This window comes from Mus caroli, unplaced genomic scaffold, assembly GCF_978045245.1.
Source record: "Mus caroli unplaced genomic scaffold, Mus_caroli_1 scaffold_2, whole genome shotgun sequence".
Taxonomy (NCBI): domain Eukaryota; kingdom Metazoa; phylum Chordata; class Mammalia; order Rodentia; family Muridae; genus Mus; species Mus caroli.
The window spans coordinates 93,909,830-93,934,820 of record NW_028227257.1 but is presented as its reverse complement, the minus strand read 5'-3'; the positions used below and the strand labels follow the sequence as shown (position 1 = coordinate 93,934,820).

General features: G+C 34.4%; 1 protein-coding gene and 2 pseudogenes across 1 annotated transcript; all 3 read right to left on the bottom strand.

Annotated features, from left to right (window-relative positions):
* Nucleotides 1-4,114: 4,114 nt before the first annotated feature.
* Nucleotides 4,115-5,056, bottom strand: LOC110289386 (olfactory receptor 8K3-like; annotated as a pseudogene).
* An 8,563-nt stretch (nucleotides 5,057-13,619) lies between these two features.
* LOC110289499 (olfactory receptor 8K3-like) lies at nucleotides 13,620-14,561 on the bottom strand. The gene has a single exon (XM_021155724.1). The coding sequence runs from the start codon at nucleotides 14,559-14,561 to the stop codon at nucleotides 13,620-13,622; it is 942 nt and encodes a 313-aa protein (XP_021011383.1).
* A 7,948-nt stretch (nucleotides 14,562-22,509) lies between these two features.
* Nucleotides 22,510-23,455, bottom strand: LOC110306430 (olfactory receptor 8K3-like; annotated as a pseudogene).
* Nucleotides 23,456-24,991: the final 1,536 nt, after the last annotated feature.

Here is a 24,991-nt window from a genome sequence, read left to right as displayed (position 1 = left end):
TTTTTTTTATTTTTCAAATAATCTATTTAGCTAAAACTTAAGTCAGTAAACATTGTTACCTTCTTAGATCTACATATTTTAAAAGTATTTTTCTGTTATACTTCCTTTTTAAAATTTTGTCACACACTATCTGTAATTTAAAAAATAATTCTTTCCTATTTCCTTCACTGAAATTATAGAGCATACATATTTATTTATTGTGAAGTAAGGCAATTTTTAACAAACTGTGACTTCTATGAGAAGTTATTGTGCATAACTTTCCCTCACTTTCCAAAAGCATTTTTACATCTTTTTTTACAAGCATTTTTTTTCTTAAACTGTAGATCAAAGAATACAACATGGAGATGATTAAGGTATAAAATATGGAAGCCAATTTGCCAGTGTCAAAGGATTTGCTCCTCTTAGGTTGCACAAAAATAAATATCAAAGTCCCATAAAAGACAGTCTGCCTGGTGAGAGGCCCAACAAGCAGCTGAAAGAGTCAGATGCAGTTACTAGCATGCTACACACACTCCAGTGAAGTTTGCTTGGCAGGCTAAGAGGCCTGGGAGCACTCTTGAGGCAAAGAGTTTCATGGAAACTCACCTCCTGGAATTTTGACATTCTCAAAACTCATATGCTCATACCCTATCCCCACATTAGTCTGGTGTATGGATCCACGTGCTCTCTTTTAGTATTATCTTATTATAAGTACATTTTAAGATTGAATTCTGACATAGCTAAGCCTTCCTCAGTATTCCAATGTCCTAGAAAATACTTCATGCTGACAAACTTGGAATTCAGTAGGAATTCAGTAAGAAAGTTTCTTATTCAGTAACTAATTAAGCATTACAAAGGATGGAGCCAGAGCAGCTCAGGGCTGGTCTGCAGAGGGTTTACTTGGGACAGCAGCCAGTCTCATCAAAATAAAGGAATACACAATTGGCGTAGCTAATAGGTGGGTTTACCATGAAAGAGCTAGGGAAGCCCAATGAGATAGAAACTTTCAGTACAAGCTACATTGCATATTAGAAGCAAGTTGGTGAATTCTTCTGACAAAGGGAGATTCTCCACAGATACTTAAAAGTTACACTCATACAAGAAATTATTAGGGCCTAGGAAATTGGGAGGTTGTGGTATTGCATTATTCATGAGAAGGTCTGCTAGAGCAGAACCCCCTGGTGCTAGCTTTCACAAGGATAAAAAGGAGTAGCACTAATTGTGACTAGGGTGTGAAATCCTTAGCTATCATTAAGCTGACCCTAGGCAGGACTGCTTTATCTTTACTGTAAACATTTACCTGGTTCCTATAAGTCCTTTTGAAGTCATTCCTTTGTTTTGTGTCAGGTAACTTCCATGTACTTTGCCTGCTCTGACATCCTACCCCCTTTATTTTCTGTAGTATATAAGACTTGTGTTCACTTTGTGACAATACATTCAGATTCTACACAATCTCCTGTGTGCATCTGTCTGTCATTCGCTGACTCCTTGCCCATCTGAACCCAGAGACCCATCCTACGCAGACAAGGGACCCAAGAGGGTTGTTTGGCACTAGCACCTAACCAATGGACTAGAGACCCCTGCGGTTGAATTAGATAAAAGGCTGGAAGAAACTGAGGAGTAGGGTGGCCCCATGGGGAGAGCAGCAGTCTCAACAGACCTGGACCCCTGAGACCTCTCAGACACTGAGCTACCAACCAGGCAGGTTACACCAGCTGATATAAGGTCCTTGACACATATGTAGCAGAGTACTGCATAGTCTAGTTTCAGCAAGAGAAGATGGACCTAACCCTCCATAGACTTGAGGCCCCAGGGAGTGGGGATGCCTGTTTGCGTTGGGTTGGGAGAATAGGGATATTATCTTGGAGGTGGGGACAGGGTGAGGAAGTGTGGGATGGGGACCAGTCAAGGGCAGACTGGGGCATGGAGGGAATATAGTCTGCTCTGTTAAAAAAATGCAGAATAAAAATAAATAAATTCAAATAATTTAAAACAGAAATTAAGTTTTAAATAAGTATAAACCTTATATACACTTAGAACTTAATGTACAAGTTTTATTCTAATGAATACAATTGTGTAATCATCAACTTTTAAAGTCTTTAATAGATTCCCATGTTACTCTTCCTATAGTTTTATTATTCCACATAATACTTATTTAGCAATTGATTGGTAGCACAGATATATTTGGTATAATATGCACATGATATGGCATGAAATTTAAAGAGGAATCTTTGAGGAATTAGGAGGAATATATATGAGGTATAATTACAATATGTGAATATTTACATATACTGTACATATACTGTTGCACTTTGACTAGAAATAAAGCCCATTTCTATTTGTGACATTATGGTTACTTATTAAATTGATACAACCAAGGAATGCTCTAAAATCAGTACTATGCTCATTGTTGTATGAGCCAAAAGAAAAGGATATCGTTTCATGAGATTTCACAAGAAATCACTTAATACACTAAGGCTTTATGTGCCAGAATAAAGACAACACGGCACTTAAACAATTTTTATTTTTTTAATTTATAGAATTCCATGATGTACAAAGAAGAATATGAAATAAAAATGTACGGATCTGGCCAATAAAAAAATAAATAAAAGAAATATTTACACAAATTTTTGTAGCCAAGCTTAATCATCTATCTGAAATGCTGCATTCACTCAAAGGTACATATACACTAAATGAAGAAAATACTAGGTTCTATGAAGAAACTACAAGTTGTTTCAGTGACAAAATACTCCAAATTAACCATAACTGGGAGAATCACAGATGTAGTTAAGGTTGATGTGATGGGTAAGTTTCATGTGATGGGACATACAAGCAAGGTCTATAGTGATTTACATGCAAAGCAGAGAACTCAGTGTTTTCTCACTGTGGTCAACTGAGATTTTCATACAACTAATTGAAATGAATGAATTAGGAAGGAGCTAGAGTGACACCATTGCATACACTAGCAAGATTTTGCTAAAAGGGCCCAGATATGGCTGTCTCTTGTGAGACTATGCTGGAGTCTGGCAAACACAGAAGTGAATGCTCACAGTCAGGTATTGGATGGATCACAGGGCCCCCAGTGGAGGAGCTAGGGAAAGTACTCAAGGAGGTGAAGGGATCTGCAATCCTATAGGTGGAACAACAATATGAACTAACCTATATCCCCCCCACTTCCCCCCCTCCGGAGCTCGTGTCTCTAGCTGCATATGAATCAGAAGATGGCCTAGTCGGCCATCAGTGGAAAGAGAGTCCCATTGGTTGTGAAAACTTTATATGCCTCAGTACAGGGGAACACCAGGGCCAAGAAGTAAGAGTGGGTGGGTAGGAGAGTAGGTGGGGGAGCATGTGAGGGAGTTTTGGGATAGCACTGGAAATGTAATTGAAATAAATACCCAATAAAAATATTTGGGGAAAAAAAAGAAAATCAATCTGAAAGAAAAAAAGGAAGGAGCTAGAGAAAGTCCCCAAGGAGCTAAAGGGGTCTTCAACCCTCTAGGAGAAACAACAATATGAATTGCCCAGTAACCCCAAGAGTTGTGTCTCTAGTTGCACATGTGGCAGAGGATGGCCTACTTGGCCATCAATAGGAGAAGAGGCCTTTGGTCTTGGGAAGATTATATGCTCCAATACAGGGGAATGCCAGGGCCAGGAAGCAGGAGTGGGTGGATTGGGAAGCAGGGCAGCGGGATGGTATAATGGACTTTAAGGATAACATTTGAAATATAAATGAAGAAAATATCTAATAAAAAAAGAAAAAAATGAATTTTTAAAAACTAATGAATATGGTGACATAAATAATGCAACACATTATAAACATAATGAGTCCAGTATGCAATACCTTCTAGGCCCTGCTCTATAGCTCCTGTTCTATTTAAAGAGGACAAAGCTATACCAATGCATCTTGTGATCTTTACACTTTATGAATATTTTGTGTGACTAAATATATCCCATTAGAATCCAACCTTACTCAGTAAAAAGTGTAAGATTTATTGTTTTATTCATAAATCCTTATAGAGAATTTAGATGTTCCACTACCAGGAGGAGTGATAAGATTTAATTCTGTTGATCCTTTGTACTTGACAAACCGTTATATGGAAAATAAAGAGTGAAGGAATTGAATCCTGTGTGGATTTCAAAAGCAAACACTGTGTAGTTTTTTCCCTGTCCTATGAAGAGCATCTTTTACATCTTTATTCCTCAAGCTGTAGATCAAAGGATTCAACATGGGGATAATCAGGGTGTAAAAAACTGAAGCTAATTTATCAGTGTCAAAGGAATGACTGGATTTGGGCTGCATGTACATAAATATCAACGTTCCATAGAAGACAGTGACCACAGTCAGGTGGGATCCACAGGTGGAGAAAGCCTTGCGCCTGCCCTCAGCAGAGTTCATCCTAAGTATAGCTATAAGGATGAGCAGGTAGGACACAAGAACAAGCAGAAGAGAGGAAATTAAATTAAAAGCTGATAAGAACAACATTATCACGTCAATTTCTTGTGTATTTGAGCAGACCAAAGATAACAAAGGAAGACTGTCACAGTAGAAATGACTGATGACATTGGAGCCACAGAAAGACAAAGTGAAAATCTTAATTGTGATTAAAAGAGCCACAATTGTACAGTAAACATAAGGGATTACTACAAGCACCCAGCATAGCCTTTTTGACATGATGACCATATAGAACAGAGGCTTACAGATAGCCACATAGCGGTCATAGGACATTGCAGACAGAATAAAAAGTTCACAAGCAATGAACAGAAGAAAGAAGGCTAACTGTGTAGCACAAAGGTTAAAGGATATTCTATTTTGATCTACAAGAAAATTTTGTAACATTTTGGGTCCCACAGCTGTTGAATAACCAAGGTCAGTTGTAGCGAGGTGTCTGAGAAAGAAATACATGGGTGTTTGCAGCCTGGAGTCCACCATTGTAAGGACAACCATGCCCAAATTTCCCACCAGTGATATTAGATAGATGAGAAGGAACAAACCAAACAATGAGGACTACAGCTCAGGGTGGTCAGTGATGCCCATCAGGATGAATTCAGTTACCACTGTGTGATTTTGGTTCTCCATCCTAGTTTATGGGACAGCCTGTTCTAATTAGAGAAATCTGCATTACCTGTAGAGTTAAATTATTGTTAATTGGAGGAATTTGTTAAAAAGGATGATAGATAGCATATATCTAATTCTTTCAGTATCCAATATTAAATTTACATTCATATATATATTTAATACACATGTATAGAACACTTGCTTTTAATGTTTAGTGTGATGTTTAACTAATTTCATGAGTCACAATCTCTGATAGATGAAAGATAGGTAGATGGTACTTAAAAACATAGCTTAAAGTAGAATGATAGATGCACAATTTATTTTCATGCACATTAACAAAAATTTTAATAATTTCAAAAGTGTGTAACTATTTATTGTACTTCTTTAGAGTTTTCATTAATCATTTCTGTAATTCAAATTCATAGTGACATATGATTATTAACTTTAGTGATACATACAAATTCACATACTTCCTGTGTATAAGAACAGGTAAAATGCATCAACTCTACTTCAGAACTGTTTACAGATAAAGCATATAAGAGTATTAAAATATAAAATATATTGAGTAGACATGCAAGTTCAATATTACAGAAAAATCACACATTGCAATTATATCAAGAAACCAAAGATAGTATATCACATATATCTCTGATGCATTTATACAGAGTATTCAAAGGTAAATTTTGGCAAATACGTCATTGAAAACTCTATCCTGTGTCTCAAACAGGAGTGCCTGTTCATAGATAAAGGAAGCAGGATTTTAGTCTGCATTACATGTATACTGCCCCAAATAGCCTTCAAGAAGCACCTTTATAATTTTTTTTTCAATTTTTAATTAGAGTTTGAACTTACCATAAAGTGGATGTGGTCACAATTGTTTGTATACATACCAATGCACAGTACTGAACCCTTTTACTGATCTGAAATGATAAGTAGATAGCTAATTAGGTCAAGCTTCTTGTTGTTCATTTGACCTATTTAAGGCATTGTCTCCCCTGTGTCAAGAGTAACACTGGAGTGCAAGCTCTGTTTCAATTGATTCTTGATGATTTTGTAATCAGTATGGATGGAAGAAACAACTATTACTGTGACTACACAGGTAGTGGATAAAGGGATACACTATGAGACTTTGATGCTTCTTATTTGTTCAAACTTTTGTCACAAGACATGCGAACCCACTCTTGAAAGCCGTATTTGTTACTGATAGCCTGGACACACAGGAACCCTGTGTGAGACAGACATAAATGAAGGCAATACCCCCATCCCTGACAATTAAGAGAGGGTGTGCTGAGTTGTCATCAATAGGGTTGCACTGCAGGCTTGTGTTCCTCCTTCAATTACCCTGGAGCCTTAGATTATGTTTGCACCTGCCAAACTGTGTTTAAAGACAGGAGCCCAGCATAAGTGTCCTCTGAGATGCTCCAACCAGCAGGTGACTAAAACAGATGTAGAAACTTACAGCCAAGCATTAGACTGAGCTCTAGAAGTCTTATGAAATATTTGGGGGAATGGTTAAGAAACCTGGAGGGGCTAGGGACCCCATAAGAAGACCAACACAATCAACTAATCTGGATGCTTAGGGGGATCTCAGAGACTGAATCACCAACTAATGAGCATAGAAGGGACCTAGGCATCTCCCCCCGACCCCCGCTCCAGCATATGTAGCAGACATGCAGATTGGTCTTCATGTGGACCTGCCAAGTCCTGGAACCTGGGATTACCCTGATTCTATTGCCTGACTCTAGATCCTGTTTCCCTAAATGAGCTGCCTTGTATGACCTCAGTGGAAAAGTATGTGCCTAGTCCTGCTATGATTTGAGGTATAAGGGTGGGTTGGAACCAAGAAAAGGACCTCACCATTTTTCAAGGGGAGGGAGAAGAGTGGTTGGGGAGAGGCCAAATGCATGGGGAAGACTGAGAGGAGGGACAGGTGTGATTAGAATGTAAATTAAAAATATAAATTAATTAATGGAAAATAGTATATCTATGTGAAATAATTATTTTCTTATAAATTTTTCCTAAGGATACCTTTCAATATAAGATAATTTTGATAAATATATTTGCATATTATAATGAAATACCTAGAAAAGTATAAAGTAAAAATTAGTAAGAATATCTTATTATTGGTTTAATAATGACTCAAAATTCTCCAGAAAGTAGTGTGGTTTTTATTATAATAAATTGTAATACTTAATATTCCACATATTTTTACTATGGTTAACAGCATTATAAATGTAAAATGAAATAAAGGTTTAAATAAATTTCACAGATAATTTGATGTGTTTTGAAATCTCCTTGTGTATTATGTCCACACCTTTTTGTTTGTCAGGGTCTTTCTTTGCAATTTTAATTATAAAAATAATTGGAGGTAAGTTCTAAAATCATAGGATATATATGGAAAAACATCCAATATCAGGTAGATTTAAATGTAAAGTAGTAGACATTAGTTTTATTGAATATCATGAGCACCATCATTAACTGAAAAAAAAAGGAAATTACAATCATGACCCTTCAAAGTAATCATATTGTACATAATTGCTTGTGTAATCTATAAATTAGCAATATAGACAAAATGCCTTACACTTTTCTGTGAAAACAGTATATTTAATTTGTTCTACTCACTTAAATGTTAATTGTAGCATTTGCCCCAAATAACTTTCATATTTAATAAATATATTGCATTTAACAAGAAATATAACAAATGCCTTATTTCTATGTTATTCGTTTATCTTACCATGCTGAAATTTTTTAAAAAAGTGCAGCACAAAGATCATATTTCTAGATGAATAGATATAACTCTTTCTTGTTTATAGATTGAAGACGTCTTGAGGAAACCAATTATCTTTGTCAGAGTTACTCTATCACTGACTACTGAAAGATTGTTTTTAAAACTCTAAATAGATTATAATTAAATGTAGAACAAATTTGTCATAGCCATAAAAATGGATAAAAATCTATCATACTCAAATAATGATAGGCACATCTTTAATGATTTAAAATTTTCATTTCTATATCAAACAATTTAGAAATCAATAATATCTATACATTTATGAAAAATGAATGTAATTGTTGTCAGAGGTCCTGGAGCAAAAATAACTGATAATTAGAAAGACAGATAAAGGAGACATGAAATCATCAAATTTCAAATTCTTTCATTAAAAAGTCAGGACAGTGCATATGTTTTAGGTCATACTAAAATTCATACTATGAATATATGCTACAATTTAAAAATAGTAAGCAAACATACATTTTGGCAAACAATTAAATTAAAGATTTTTATTATCATATTCAAACCCAACATTTCTTATACTTTATTTGTGAAAATAAGGGAGTATTAAGTGAATCATTACTCTATTATATATACTCACATTAAAAATCTTGGCTATATAATATTTCTGAGTAATCTCCAAAGATGCTTATAAGGATTGATATTTTTTCATTACAAGTATTAAAAATTAGCATGAAGAAAAAGTGAATGTCATGCAATTGCTCCATGAGCATCTTAGAGAGTTCAGAAAGTACAGAATCAGTATTAGAAATGGACTCAGTGATTGAAGGCATAGGACAAAATGTGACAATTTTTAAGTTCATAGATGGCTATGTCACATTTTCTTACCTGTCTGAAAGCACTGTCTTGAATTCCCAGTGTAGTTCTTAACATGGGGCTTTAGAGGTCAAATTTATACATTTTGTGAAACTATAGAAACATTTCCCTGTGGACCTTCTAAGTAAATCAGGAATCACATCTAAATAATTTGAGAGTTTAATGAGATGTCTAGAGGTTATAAACTAATTGTCAGAGAACACTGCTCTTCATCTATGACTTTGTTGTTTATTAATTTATCTGTTTCATAATCTAGAAATTCAACATAAATCTTTCCATACATATATACATGTACATGTATATATATACATACATACATATATATATATACATACATATATATACATACACATATATATGTGTGTGTATTCACATATATTGTGAATCTTAAAGAAATTAGAACTGTCACATTTACATTAATGTGTACTACACCTCACATGCAAATACACTTAAAAGTCCACTCAAGAATTAAGAAATATAATATTATTGGATATTAAAAAATAGGGTTAATGATTTTGAAATATTTGATAACTTGAATAAACTTGCAGTGTACATTATGAATGATCTAAGACAGACACAGCAAAGCAATTTTCATGAATCACATCAAAGTAAAGAGACAAATAATGGGTATATCTTCCCAAAACAAAGCCAGTAAACAATTCAGAGAGAAAATATTTACCTTGATCAAACCAGAACATGTGATGGTATTAGCTGCCCAGCACTTCATTCTAAATATGATGCAGTTACATCGAGCAGAATGCAAAAGTATGGTTCAACATAAATGGGTTTTGAAAACATTGTACTAATTAAAATTAGTAAAAAAAATAAGGTCAAATTTGTAGAGAACTGATGGCGTAGGCTTAGTCAAGGTGTCTTGAGAGACAACCATCACACATGTTTCAGGTTAGAGTCCATGACTCTTGAGGTACAAGGTGACTTGGCATTCCACAAAGACCAATGCACTTCTCAGGTTATGGAGCATTCTGGCAGCTTTGTGTTTCTCTTCTTGTTTTCTTAATGGTGAATAAAGAGTAGATGCTTGACAGGACAAAGAAATATTAGGCATTAGTCTTGTGTACCCAGTATAACAACTATAACTATATTGATACTGGAAATTACCATTATAGTCTCTTTCTGAAAAAGATATAAAAAGTATGATTTCTTTCAATACAATTGTCACAGCCTCAGTCTTGCTGTGGGCCCTCCAACCCTGCCTGATTAATTCCTAGAGTATCAAATGACCTTGTCCCAAAAGTAAGCAAAGGTGTTTACAACCTCTACCATTAATTCATCACAGAAAATAAACAGAACAGAACAAAACAGGGTTGAAAAACTTATTTCTAGTTACAAAAGGACGTGATGGATTGGAATCGGATGATTACCAAATTAAATAGCTTTGCAGTTGAAGAATGTCTTTTGTTTTAGCATTTTGTCTTATTTTTCCTCATTGTTTGTCCTGATTTTTAGATATGTTGTTTCATTTTGTTTTGAGGAGGGAGAGAAAGAGTTAGATGCTTTGGTTGGGAAGTGGGGAGAATCTAGGAGGGTCTGAGGGATGGGAAAAACATGAACATTAAAAGTAGGGTAGAATCTCAGAAGCAATCCATAAACTCTTGGCAATATGATCTGTACAAAGACTCCAACAATTATCATGCCAAACTATATGGAAAGTCATCCGATCTCAATCCTACACAAAGAGTTTTATATACATAAATAGTGAAAAGGAGTTCATGGATTTTAAAATATGGGAGAATTTGGAAAGAAGAAAAAGAAAGAAAATTATTTTAATCAACTTTTAATCTCAAAAATTCAAAAAAAAGTTTGACTAGAGAGAGGTGGTGTTTGCATAATACTGCAAATGGAATAATGTTTACTAGATTATTTATGACATATAAATTTACCTCATTAAATTGTTTATCCTTTATCCGTGTATTATTGTATAGTTTATTTGTGTAAAATTTTGAAATATCCCTATTTTATATTAATTGCTAAAAATTTGTTAGTTTTTCACAAAATAAATTTATACTTTGCTATTAGATTTAGCCTGTACTTAGAAGTAAGCACTAAGTGGTGTCATTCTAAGAAAGGTATTATTATTGTAAAAATAATTTATATACTCATCAATAAAATCTAATGACTTGAATATGTTTTATATAAAATCGTATTATTCAATTGCATATCTCATACTACTAATTCACTGGTGGATATTTTTGATACTTTACATTTATTAATGTATCTAAATATTATTTTTTTCTTTGCTACAAGTTTTAACATTTTTCATGTTTTATTTTTGTAATCAGTTTAGTTTTCAGAAGCCATCTAGGATAAACTAGTGTAAGCGAGTGAGTTGTCTTGAGATGGCTGACTGTTTTGCATAGCTGTGATTGATGAGATCAGAGAATGTAAGGAGCTGTGAGTGATTATTCCAGGAATGCTTCTTGCTGCTGACATGTCATTCCTGTTCCTATTACCTAGCCTAATAATTCCTGGGCATGAGCCCACACTGTTGAGCAAATTTCCTTCAAATCAACATGAAGATGAACTTTCATAAATTAATGTTATTTAGATGAATTAATTACTTCATAGCATCCTTGGTTTGATGACTTTAGTTGTTATGTCATAAAGATGTGATAAAGTTAGAATCAAGAATAGAATGTGTCAACTTCATATGGAAAAGAAAAGAATCCAGGATAGCCAAAACATTTCTAAGAAATAAAACATAAACAGTGGTAATCACCACCTCTGACCTCAAGCTGTACTAGAAAGTAATAGTTATAAAAACTGCATAGTTGTTATGCAGAGACAGATAGGTAAAGCAGAATCAGATATGATGGGGAGGGGACAGAAGAGAAGCCCAGAGGGCCAAGAGAATGTACAGAAATAAGCAGCCTCTGTGAGTGCGAGGTAGGGGGACCCTTTAGAAAGTACCAGATACCCAGTTGTGAGAAACCCTCAGGATTCATTGGGCGTGACCTTAGTCAAAATGCCCAATATCAGGGAAAGGGAACTCCACCTCCAGGAGATAGACAGGGCCTCAAGTGTAGGGACAGAGTTACTAACTCATAGTCAAAATCTCTGACCCAGAATTGTTCCTGTCTAAAAGAACTGTAGGAACAGAAATGGAAAATGACTGACTGAGAGGCAGACCAATGACCAACTTGGGATCCATTTTATGGAGGGGACACCAAGACTTGACACTGTTACTGATGTTATGATGTGCTTACAAACAGGAGCCTGGCATGGCTTTCCTCTGAGAGGCCCTACCAGCAGCTGACTAAGAAAGAAGATACTTATATCCAACCATTGGACTGAAGTTGGGGACCCTTATGATTGAACTGGGGGAAGGATTAAAGATGCTGAAAGGGAGAGCAACCCCATAGGAAGACCAGCAGTGTCACCTAACCCAGACACCAGGGAGCTCCCAGAGAATAAACCACCAGCCAGAAGAATACATGGGCTGGTTCAAGTTCCCTGGCACATATATAGGAGAAGTCTGCCTGGTCTGGCCTCAGTGGAAGAAGATGTGCTTAATTCTAGAAAGACTTGAGGCCCCAGGGAAGGGGGAGGCCATATTGAGTAGGGATTACCCTCTCAGAGGCTAGTGAAGAAGAATGCAATGAGGAATTCTGGGAGGGGACATTGAAGGGGGGGGCAACATATGGGATGTAAATAAATAAAATAATTTAAATTAAAAATAAAATTAAAATATTTAAACCAACAAATCTATGATAACTTTTTCTGTAAAATAATATTTTAAATGTGATTATCATTTTTTTTCTCCTTGGAGGTAAAAGAATCTTCATATTATTGGAAAAATTTTAAATATTTATTTGTTTTGTAAGTATTAATATTAACAGTAACACAATAGGTATTGCATGAGTTGTATGGTTTTCAAGCTATAGATGTGGTTCAGGAAGGGGACAATTGTCTGCTGTGTATGCTCAAAGACCTGGCTCAATCTTTACCCCAAGAATATCAAGGTTTGATTAGTAACATGGGTTACAAATAGCATTATTTGCTAGTGATATTTTACTATAATCAAGAATTTCTTTGCCACAATGACATATTGTAGTTAAATTCAGTACCATTGAGCTGATGTATTGATTTGATTTTGATGATACATACACAGTTCAATGTAAAGCAAAACTTAAAGCAAGTAAACATCAGTGCTAATAGTATTTCATTTTAAAATCATCTTTTGCATCCTAGATGGGTCTCCAATAACTGTTTCAAAGGTAGGTCTTGTAATTGTGATCTTGCTGCCATCACTTTATATCATATGCTTTTCATTGGATAGACGAATCTTAGTTTTTAAACAGATATCACTTTTTGTACATAAAATAATCATAATCTATCCACTAAAGAGCAATGGGGAGTAAGAAACTATGATTAAGCTGGTACAATGGCATGTATTAGCTTAATATGAATGTAGGAAACAATAAGAAATCAGTGCATGGTGTCTGGATGGAATAAGGGTATATAAGTATATTAATATGAATGAGACCTTAACATCTAAGCAATATGGTTCACTTCATAATATAATAGTCAAGATTGCTTTTTTTTTTTTTTTTTTTTTTTTTTTTGAGACAGGGTTTCCCTGTATAGTCCTGGCTGTCCTGGAACTCACTCTGTAGACCAGGCTGGCCTCGAACTCAGAAATCCGCATGCCTCTGCCTCCCAAGTGCTGGGATTAAAGGCGTGTGCCACCACCGCCCGGCTCAAGATTGCTTTTAAGTCGACTAATAAGTAGGCAAAAATATTAAATATAAAGAGTGGATCTATAGAAAATAAAAGAGAAACACATGTTAATATTGAATAATTTATTATAATATTTGAAATACAACATCCATTTAAATCTTTCTAACAACTTTTATTCTTTTCATTCACACACAGAATTTAACCTTGGTGTTCTTCTCTTGTCCTTTCATTTTAAAACTATATATATATATATATATGAAAACTTTTAATAGTATAAAAATTCTATGAGACAAGATTGTGCACTTTTTCCTTTGTTTTTTTAAGGACATCTTTTACATCTTTGTTCCTCAAGCTGTATATTAAGGGATTCAACATAGGGATAACCTGGGTGTAAAATATGGAAGTCACTTTACCAGTGTCAATGGAGTGAGTGGATGTAGGTTGCAAATACATAAATATCAAAGTCCCATAAAAGACGATGACAACTGTCAGGTGGGACCCACACGTAGAGAAAGCCTTCCATTTGCCCTCAGCAGAGTTAATCCTTAGAATTGCCATAAGGATAAATAGATAGGACCCAATTACTATAAGAAGAGACGAAAGCAAATTAAAAGCTGAGAAGATTAAAATTATCGCCTCAATTTCATGTGTGTTTGAGCAGGCCAAAGTTAACAAAGGGAGAGCATCACAGTAGAAATGACTGATGACATTGTAGCCACAGAAGGTTAAAGTGAAAATCTTTATGTTAACTAGAAGTGAGACAATTATACTATAGAGATAGGGAATGGTGACTAGTATCCAACATGCTTTTTGTGACATGATGACAGTATAGAGGAGTGGTTTACAGATGGCCACATAACGGTCATAAGACATTGCAGAAAGAATAAAAAATTCACAAACAATGAACATACTAAAGAAAGATGATTGGATAGCACAGGCATAAAATGATATTGTATTTTGATCTACAAGAAAACTTCTCAACATTTTTGGTCCCACAGCTGTTGAATAACCAAGGTCAGTAGTAGCGAGGTGTCTGAGAAAGAAGTACATGGGTGTTTGCAGCCTGGAATCCACCATGGTAAGGATGATCATACCCAAGTTGCCAACCAGTGAGGTCAGATAAATGATGAGGAACAGTCCAAACAATGGTACCTGAAACTCAGGGTAGTAAGTGATGCCCACCAGGATGAATTCAGTCACCATTGTGAGATTATATTTCTCCATTAGAGAAGATCAGAAAGCCTGTTCTGAATAAAGGCACCAGCATTATCAGTAGTTTTCAAATATGTAGAGTTATTTTATTTTCCAAACTAATATAAATTATATATTTTGTATAAAATATTTGAATATGAATCCATCTGCACAAAAATGGCATACATACACAATTGCATCAAGTCATTGCCGGTAATAACTTTGTTTGCCAAGTAAAACATAAACTGTCACATTTATCTCATGTGTAGTGTAAAACTAAGACAGGGAATTATGCCCTTTGTCAAATACCTCAAATATGTGTAGCCCAAAGTCTTAAAATTTTAATGCTGATAAACCTTGATTGGCAGGCTCATGTATGTAGTATGTTCAATGTATTAGATGTGAAGAAAAAAATAAAACTTCAAAAACTGTAGAACTTTGAAACTTCACAGACTTGAATAAAATTATTAACTTTTTCATTTTATTTCTCATATAAATAAAACTATATTTTGACATTAAAATTATATTTTTATGTTATATAACATTCATGATGATTATAATACACACATCTACTGTGAATTTTTTAATAATTTGGACACTCTAGATACATATGTAGTTGTGTAAAACCCTAAAAGCTATAGCTAAAACAGACAGCATCATCATAACCCTTAGTCAATGTATTTTAGGTAAATTAGTGAAAATATTGTAGCACATCACACTTGGAGTTGTTCTTATTTGAAGAAAAAGTAAACTGTACAGCATATCTATGCAACCACCTTTCACCTTGACCTAGTGTACAGAAACATTCATATAAAAAATAATTCATCATGGATAGAATACCTTCTCAGCATAAACAGAACTAAGAAGGCTTTGTACTTTTTACTAAAAAGATGAACCGACACTAAATATGGAATTCTGTGCTCTACAACCACAGTCTACAAATATGATAATCAGTAGTTCAAAGAGTCATTGTGTACAGTAACTTACCTGAAAAAAAGTCCCTCATATGTGGATGTGCACACCCCATAGGATAGAGGCTTTCGTTTTTGGTTTGATCTAAAAATATGAGAAAATAGAAACTGGTCATGAAATACATGAGACACACAACTAACCTACCATCTACCTGTACAACCCAATGGTAAAATATAACAAGTCTGTTATTTAGGATTATATCTCTGTATCCATTTTTAGTACAATAAACTTGAATACAAGTTTCCTTTGTTATATAATTTAATCTTTCACCGATAGGTAATTTTTAGTATAATTCATACATATATAACAAAGAAATATGTTATAGCTCAGAACTGATCTAGGAATATATGAAGAGATTTTTTTTTAAATTAAAGAAAACATACTTAAAGTGGTTATATGATGACTTATCAAAATTCCTCTTTGATAAACAAGAGTTCTGAAAGATAATATATGTTTTAAAATGTCAACAATAAATGTCACTGCTTCCTATTGTTTGATTGATTGTGTACACAAACACCATAGTGAAAAAGAAAATGTTGTAGGTGGCATTTGAAATGATTCATTGGTATAGCAGAAAATCCTCCTGTTAGCATAAGGTCATCTTCCCAATAAGATATAGGACACAGTGCAAATAACACTATTCTTGGAAGAAGCATCACTGTAAAAATTAAAAGAAAATGGCAGGTATAATATTGAAAAATGCATGTCTCATATTTTCTTAATAGGAAAAAATAAATAAATCATACACAGGGGCAAGAAATGTAGCCACATTAGCCTCTGAACACAGTACAATGAAGTCAGTTTTAACATCCTGTTTAAAGGTGATTTATTTTTATGCCTACTTTTTATGGCATAAAGCAATATGGTGTGGCTTTTAATAGGTTGTCAAATACTTTCCTTGTGCATCTGGTGATCTTTCATGAAAATATACTCTTCAAATGTGAAATATGAAGTAATCAGATGATTAAAATATATAATCACATGTGAAATATGAAGTAATCAGATGATTAAAATATATAAATCGCTCTATAAATTCTGGAAGCTACCTACTCTCCCCTTTTTTACTGGTTTGTTTTACAAAGGTAAAGTTAAAAGAATAAGGTAAATACAATATCAGTTTTCCAGTAAAAAAGACAAGAACCTGGACTTTATTTTATAAAATATTTTACTAGGAAGTTTAATGATGTATACCACAAAATAGATTTTTAAATGTCATTATACTAAATCTATTCGTAAATATCTTCTTACTCTCTAGTAATTTTTTTCACACCTGTGGTGAGATGCAAACTCTGTTTCTCTCAGGAAAGGATGAGGAACTTTTCCAGAGATGGTTCAGCTACAAAAATTTACTTGTTGCCAATCTTGAAAACTTGATTTGTTTTCTGAAACCCACTGGATCCAAGAAGTGAAATAACTCTTACAAGATACAAATCACACCTGTCAACATTTCAGGAGTTTAAAAACCTAAGGGTAGCAAGGTTATAGGTCCTGGATAGGATATATGATGATTCTAATGGAAATTGTTTTGAAGTGACTATTGAAGACTTACACACACAGATATGTAGATCTCCCAACACTCATCAAAGAAGCAAAATTTTGTAGTAAATTGTGATGAACAGAGAGACACAAATGATCAGTGTGCAGTGAATAATAAAACCTCCACAGTATTCAGCACTACTTGTGAAGCCTACATCATACCCCTGTGCTTGCAAGGCTAAGGCATCATCCCAGAACTGTTGTTGGTCTTACAAGTCTGTAAGTATCAGTGGCAATGGGTGACTGTAACCAAATTGTGTTTTCCAGTCACACCGGAGCTATTCTGCTCAGGAAAGAAATGTGATTGTGCCCATATGCAAAAGAACTGTAGCAGATCAATCCAGGTATTAAAAACAAAACAAAACAAAACAAAACAAAACAAAACAAAACAAAACAAAACAAAACAAAAACAAAAAAACCAAAAAACTAATAAACATGTTTGTGGAGGTGATGAGAAAATTTCTAAGTCTAGCTAAGAAGCTATTGATGTTAATTTGTTTTAGCTGAATAACCAAGAGTCAGCATTATTGAAGGTGTATTCATACCATGTTGCATGCAAAATTCAAAGGCATATTAACTATATATTTTATTTCAAAGAATAATAACCAAGCTAGTCTAACATATCAAATATAAACTATTTTATATTTCATGAATATCTTTACTTTGAAATGCACTCATTAATGATGTAAATTTCAGACTCTAAGAACTGCTTTAATCTGAATACAGCTATTTATATTGGTAAAATTTTTTCTTTGTTTTTGAGACAGTGTTGGTTTTAATTATCAGACATTACTCTGTGAGTAAATCAGAATTTCATAAATATGTGAGGCTTGCACACCACAGTAAAGAACCAATGCACTTATTAAATAAAATATGTAACACAAATAGAACAGTAACTTTTAGATTCTAGTGCTCTTCCCCCTCATCCTTCAGATATTCTGCAGTTTATTCTTACCCGTGAAACAGCACATACAGGTTTGACTACAACAGGAATACCCCCAATTCTCTTCATTTATATCCACTTAACCATTAATGACAAACCCAAAGGAAATGTCCCAGAGGGATTTTGCCTCATTTACCAACTGGTTAGAAATTAACTCAATGAAAATGTGCTAAATGTTGGAAAAAGAACATAAACAAACTACAATATTCCCAGGATAAAACCTCTCCCACTACCCTGTTCAGTGATAAACAATAAATATACAAAAACAGGAACGTTTTGAGCATTATTGAAACCACTTTAGTTCTTATTGCAAGGAGGATTTTTTTTTCTTCCCACATTAAATTCATTTTGATTTTTTCATTTTCTCTTTTGAGAGAGTCTCACTATTTAACCCATTCTGTCCTGGAATTTATTTATGTCTCCAAAGCTGAAATTGAAGAACAGTACCACCACATGTCATCAGAAGAGGGTTTTTTTTTTTATTTGTTTAATAATTTATTTTTTATTATTAGATATTTTCTTTATTTATATTTCAAATTTTATCCCTGTTTTACTTATTTCCTATCTGAAAACCCCCTATCTCATTCTCCTTAAACTGATTACTAACCCACACACTCCTGCTTCCCTGTCCTGGTATTCCCCTACACTGGGGCATAGAGCCTTCACAGGACCAGGGGCCGTTCCTCTCATTGATGTCCCACAAGGCCATCCTCTGCTACATATGCAGCTGGACCCTTGAGTTCCTCCATGTGTATTCTTTTGTTAGTGGTTTAGTTCCTGGGAGCTCCGGGGGTACTGGTTAGTTCATCTTGATGTTTGTCCTATAGGGTTGCAGGCTCCTTCAGCTCCTTCAGTCCTTTATCTAGCTCCTCCATTGAGGACCTTGTGCTCAGTCCAATGGTTCGCTGAGAGCATCCACCTCTGTATTTGTCAGACAGTGGCAGAGCCTCTCAGAAGATAGATATATCAGGTTCCTGTCAGCAAGCACTTGTTGGCATACACAATAGTGTCTGGTTTAGGTAACTATATGAGATGGATCCCAAGGTGGGACAGTCACTGGATGGCCTTTCCTTCAGTTTCTGCTCCACACTTTTTCTCTGTATCTCCTCAAATGGATATTTCGACCCCCCTTCTAAGAGGGACCAAAGTATCCACACTGACGGCTTCCTTCTTCTTGAACTTCATGTGGTCTGTGAATTATCCAATATATACAAAGAACTCAACAAGTTAGACTCCAGAACCAAATAAACCTATTAAAATGGGGTACAAAGCTAAACAAACAATTCTCAACTGAGGAATACGGAATAGCTGAGAAGCACCTAAAGAAATCTTCAACGTCCTTAGTCATTAGGGAAATGCAAATCAAAAGAACCCTGAGATTCTAGCTCACACCAGTCAAAATGGCTAAGATCAAAAACACAGATGACAGCAGATGCTGGTGAGGATGTGGAGAAAGAGGAACACTCCTCCATTGCTGGTGGCATTGCAAGCTGATACAATCACTCTGGAAATAAGTTTTGTTGTTCCTCATAAAAGTGGACATAGTAATACTTGAGGGCCCAGCTATACCATTCCTGGGCATATACCCAGAAGATGTTACAACATGTAGTAAGGACATATGCTCCACTATGTTCATAGCAGCCTTATTTATAATAGCCAGAAGAGGGAAAGCACCCAGATGTCCTTTAACAGAGGAATGGATACAGAAAATGTGGTATATTTACATAATGGAGTACTACTCAGCTATTAAAACGATAAATTCATGAAGTTCTTATACAAATGAATGGAACTAGAAAATATCATTCTGAGTGACATAACCCAATCACAAAAGAACACACATGGTATGCCCTCTCTGATAAGTGGATTTTAGCCCAGAAGTGAGGAATAGCCAAGAGAATTTGTGATGTTAAATTCTTTTTCAGACAAAGATTGCAGTTTACTTATTAGCAAGTTTTTGAAATTAAATTTTATTGTTTTAGTATTTAAGCTCATACTATTTATTTGAGTTTGGTACTATATATTTGGTAGGTTGACAGATATTCTCTACAAAGAAAATTCCCAAGACCCTGGCTTTGTCTAGTGCAAGGAATGACAAAGTCTGGTTGTATTTCATAGAATTTTAAAACAGTTTAAGTCAACCTCCCTCTCTCCTCTTCTCCCAGTCCCACCCTCTCACCCCTTATCCCTCTCTCTGCTCCTTTTCCAGACCCCTCCCTCCAGGTACTGACTCACTCTGGTACAACTATCTTTAGTACTAAAAGTATCTTCTTCCACTGAAGCCAGGGCAGGCATCCCAGATAAGGGAAAGGGATCCAAGTGCAGACAACAGAGTGAAAGTGAACGACAGCTCCTGTTTCAATTGTTAGGGGACCCACACAAGGGCCAAGTTGTACATCTGCTACATATGTGTAGGGGGCCTAGGTACAGTCCATGCATGCTTTTTGATTGGTGGCTCAGTCTCTGTGAATCCCATGGGCCCAGGTCAGTTGTCTCTGTTGGTCTTCTTTTGGTGTCCCTTACTCCTCCAGCTTCCTCAGTTCTTCCCCAGCTCTTCCACAAGATTCCCTGAGCTCTGCCTAATGTTTGGCTTTGGGTCTCTGCATCTGTTTCTGGAAGCTGTTGAATGAAGCCTTTCAGATTACACTTATGGTAGGCTACTGTCTGTCATCAGAAGAGAGTATCATTAATACTTTTCAGAGGTAGACTTTTTTCCATGGTGGAGGTCACAATTTGGTCCAGTCATTGCTTGGCCATTCCCTCAAACTCTGATTCATCTTTCTCTTTATTGAGCTTATAGGTTGGACAAGTATTGGGTCAAAGGCTTTGTGAGTGTATTGGTGTCCCTGTCCCTCCGTGTGAATTCTAGCCTGGCTATAGGAGGTGGTCATTTTAGACTCCGTATCCTTCACTGTTAGGAGTCTCTGCGAGGGTCACCCTTATATATCCCAACTCTTTGGCTTGTCTGAATCTTGTAAATGTCTCATTGTGTTTAGCAAAACTTACAGTTTTTATACAAAAAGGGGAAATAACCCTTACGCAGAAGCGCAGGGGAGGGGGCAGTGGTAATTTTCCTTGCTGACTACAATGATATCTAAAAGTACATCTTGGGGTTAAGAGTCTACTGTTTGAGTCAGTCAGGTCTGGCGTCATCTTGTGGTAATTGTTGGTGACCTTCATCTGGACTTAGTCAGCTTGAAGAGGGGGTCCATCTGGGAACAGTCAGTTGGTGACCTTTGTCTGGACTTAGTCACCTTGGGGAGGAGGTCCAACTTTATGTCCTAAGACTTGGTAGTTCACTTCGATTATTATAAAGAATTTAGTTTTGGCTCCCAACACTCATCCTTCTGCCTCCACACTCCCATTAATTATGGTGATGATATTATATCCAATAACCAAAATATAAATATAGACATACTTTAATATAATAAATATATGTATATAATTTAGTATAGAATAATTAGTATAGTTTGGTATAATAAATATACTCATAATGTATATAGTTTACTTTTAGAAGAAGAACAATATTAAATCATTGAGTAAAGAGAAGTGTGAATTGGAAGTGAGTTCCAGGACAGCCAGAGCTACACAGAGAAACCCTGTCTCGAAAAATCAAAAACAAACAAACAAACAAACAAAAAAAAGAATAATCCAATTAAACAGAAGGAAAGTAATGCTAGCTGCCATGCAGAGTCAAATAATTTATAACAACCCCCCCCCCAAAACACACACATGCATTGAAAATTATACAATACTAGATGATTCATTGAAATTATGAACTATTTAACCACTAAATATATGGTGTTAAGTTTTGCTATTACAATCATATAGACCATAACATTAAAGAAATATAATGTGAAATCACAATGATGTAAGCTTGCCTATGAAGTGAAGGAATTTGTGAGCTTGGATACTACTGAGACCTTCATATCAACATTATAGGCTTCATTATTCTGACAAAGTGATCAAAATCTTTTCAAAACACTGATAATAGAAATATATATGAATAACAAATGAGTGTAAATATTAAAGATATTAAAATGCATTTTCATACCAATAAATATATAGGAACAAGTAAACACCAAGCAATTTATTGTACACTTACATTAATAAAATGAATGTAAGATACCCCAAAGGCTTGTCCATTTATTTATTTATTTATTTATTTATTTATTTATTTATTTATTTATTTATTATTGTTTTTATTGAGGCAGGGATTCTATGTATAGCCCTGGTTGTCCTGGAAATCAAGCTGTAGACTAGGCTGGCCTTGAACTCAGAAATCTGCTTGCCTCTGCCTCCCAAATGCTGGCATTAAAAGCATGTGCCACCACTGCCTAGCCCTTTTATATTTTATACACAATAAAAATCGTTACCATCCTTTGTAGACTTAAAATAATCACTGTGATAATTCATTTTTTCAATTGTAGTGTGTATAATCTGTCTTTTCTTTGAGGAAACATTGTTTTTTACTGTTTTGTTAACTGAAAATTATAAAACAAGTAAATGTATTTGATTTGCAGAATTATAACCTTAAATAACATGCATATTCTGGGAGAAGATATTTTGTATGGATTTGCCTGTTTTTCTAAGAGCATATTTTACATCTTTATTTCTCAAGCTGTAGATCAAGGGATTTAACATGGGGATTATTAAGGTATAAAAGATAGAAACCACCTTGCCAGTGTTTAAGGTGTGACTGGAATTAGGTTGCACATACATAAATATCAAAGAAGACAGTGACCACTGTCAGATGAGACCCACAGGTGGAGAAAGCCTTCTGCCTGCCCTCAGCAGAGTTCATCCTGAGAATAGCTTTGAGAATGAGCAGATAGGAGACAAGAATGACCACTGGTGAAGAAATCAAGTTAATAGTTGATAAAATTAGAATTATCATTTCACTTTCCTTTTTATTTGAGCAGAGCAGAGATATCAAGGGGAGACCATCACAATAGAAATGACTGATAATATTGTGGCCACAGAAGGAAGAAGTAAAAATATTTATGGTGACTATGAGAGCAAGAAATACACTGTAAAGATATGGGATTGCCACCAGGACCCAACATACTCTTTGTGACATAATGACATTATAGAGAAGTGGTTTACAGATGGTGACATACCAGTCATAACACATTGCAGACAGAATAAAATATTCACTAACAATGAACATACAGAAAAAAGATGACTGGATTGCACAGTCATAAAATGATATTGTATTTTGTTCTACAAGAAAATTTCTTAACATTTTGGTCCCACAGCTGTTGAATAAGGTCAGTAGTAGCAAGGTGTCTTAGAAAGAAGTACATGGGTGTTTGTAGCCTGGAAACCACCATGGTAAGGATGATCATGCCCAAGTTGCCACCGGTGTGATCAGATAGATGATGAGGAACAGTCCAAACAATGGGGCCTGCAGGTCAGGGCAGTCAGTGATGCCCACCAGGATGAAATCAGTCACCATTGTGAAGTTGTGATTCTCCATCAGGTATATGAGTAATTCTGTTTTGAGTGGAAATCATTGCATAGTCAATAGACTTCGAGTGCCATTTGTGAGTATTTATCATCTAAATTAGCTTAAATAAAGTATCTTCAAACACTCAAATTTATTTTGAAATATATCAAAATATGTATATATCTTCTATAATCTACACACACACACACACACACATATATATATATGCAAACATGTGATATAAAATACACAATTATGAATATTTTTAGTTTTGTTCCAATAATAACTTAAATCAGAGAATACCGTAATTATCTGACAATGTTTGCTCTTCCTAACTGTGTGAGAGCAGTCACTTTAATTCACTACTATATTATATATATAATATATATATTATATATATAATAGATAATAGAAATATATATGAATAACAAATGAGTGTAAATATATATATAATATATAACATTAAATATATATTATATATATTATTATATATTTATCATATATATAATATATATATTATATATATATATATCACAAAGAAAATCAAGTCTATAAATTGTAGACAGTTATTGATAGAATATTGATGAAATTTATTTTTCTGATATTTTTATTTCTGACATGGTTACTACCACATTGTAGCACTTAATGTTTATGTACTTGTGATAATGTAAAATATTTGCCATTAATAGTACATATACCTACTAAAATGTTTTATAAATAAAAATTAATTTTATGTGTAGATTTATAATTTTTTTTTCTTTTTTTTGTGGGGGGTGGTTATAGAGAATAGAATACTATAAGGTAACCACAGTTTAAAACAACTGATTAAGTGAGTGAAGTGTCAATCAAATAAAATCAGCTGTACACAGAATGCTGAGTGCTGGAAGATTTAATTCTCATTTACCCAGAGGCTGCATTTTCTACCATAATTACCCTTGCAAATCATATTACTTTTTACTTTACCCAGAAAACTTTAACACATATACATTTTTACAAAAGTGAAAATTCTTTCATCATGTGTTTTTCTCTCTGGTGCATTGGAGATATCTAGACATGGCTTATTACTTTGTGTTCTATGTCATATTTGGAAGATATTCCTTGAAAAAATCAAACTGAAAGTTTGCCATTTTGTGTTATCTAATCCTCATTTATTTCCAATATATGGTATTAAACATTTATTATAATAACTGGTTGGCCACACTTAGAAATGCTGTGATGAAAAGAATACTATTATAATATACTACTTCTTAATCAATGTGGGATATTGATACCTCATCCATAAGCCTATTTCAATAAATTATCTTAATTATTTTCAGTTCTCTTCATATTTTTTTTAGTACTTGAGTGTAGCCTGTGACTGACACATTATGTAAACCAAATTGTGTTATAATAAAAAGAGTTATTTCATAGATAGATTAATATATAAAAGAGGAGTATTTAATTTTAAAATTTCATATAATTTATTTTCCTCTTCTCGGAAATGACTTATTTATCCTTGTTATATATTCTTATCTATTTAGCCTACTATTGCTTAAAACAATAATTCAAAATAAGAGTAAAATATAA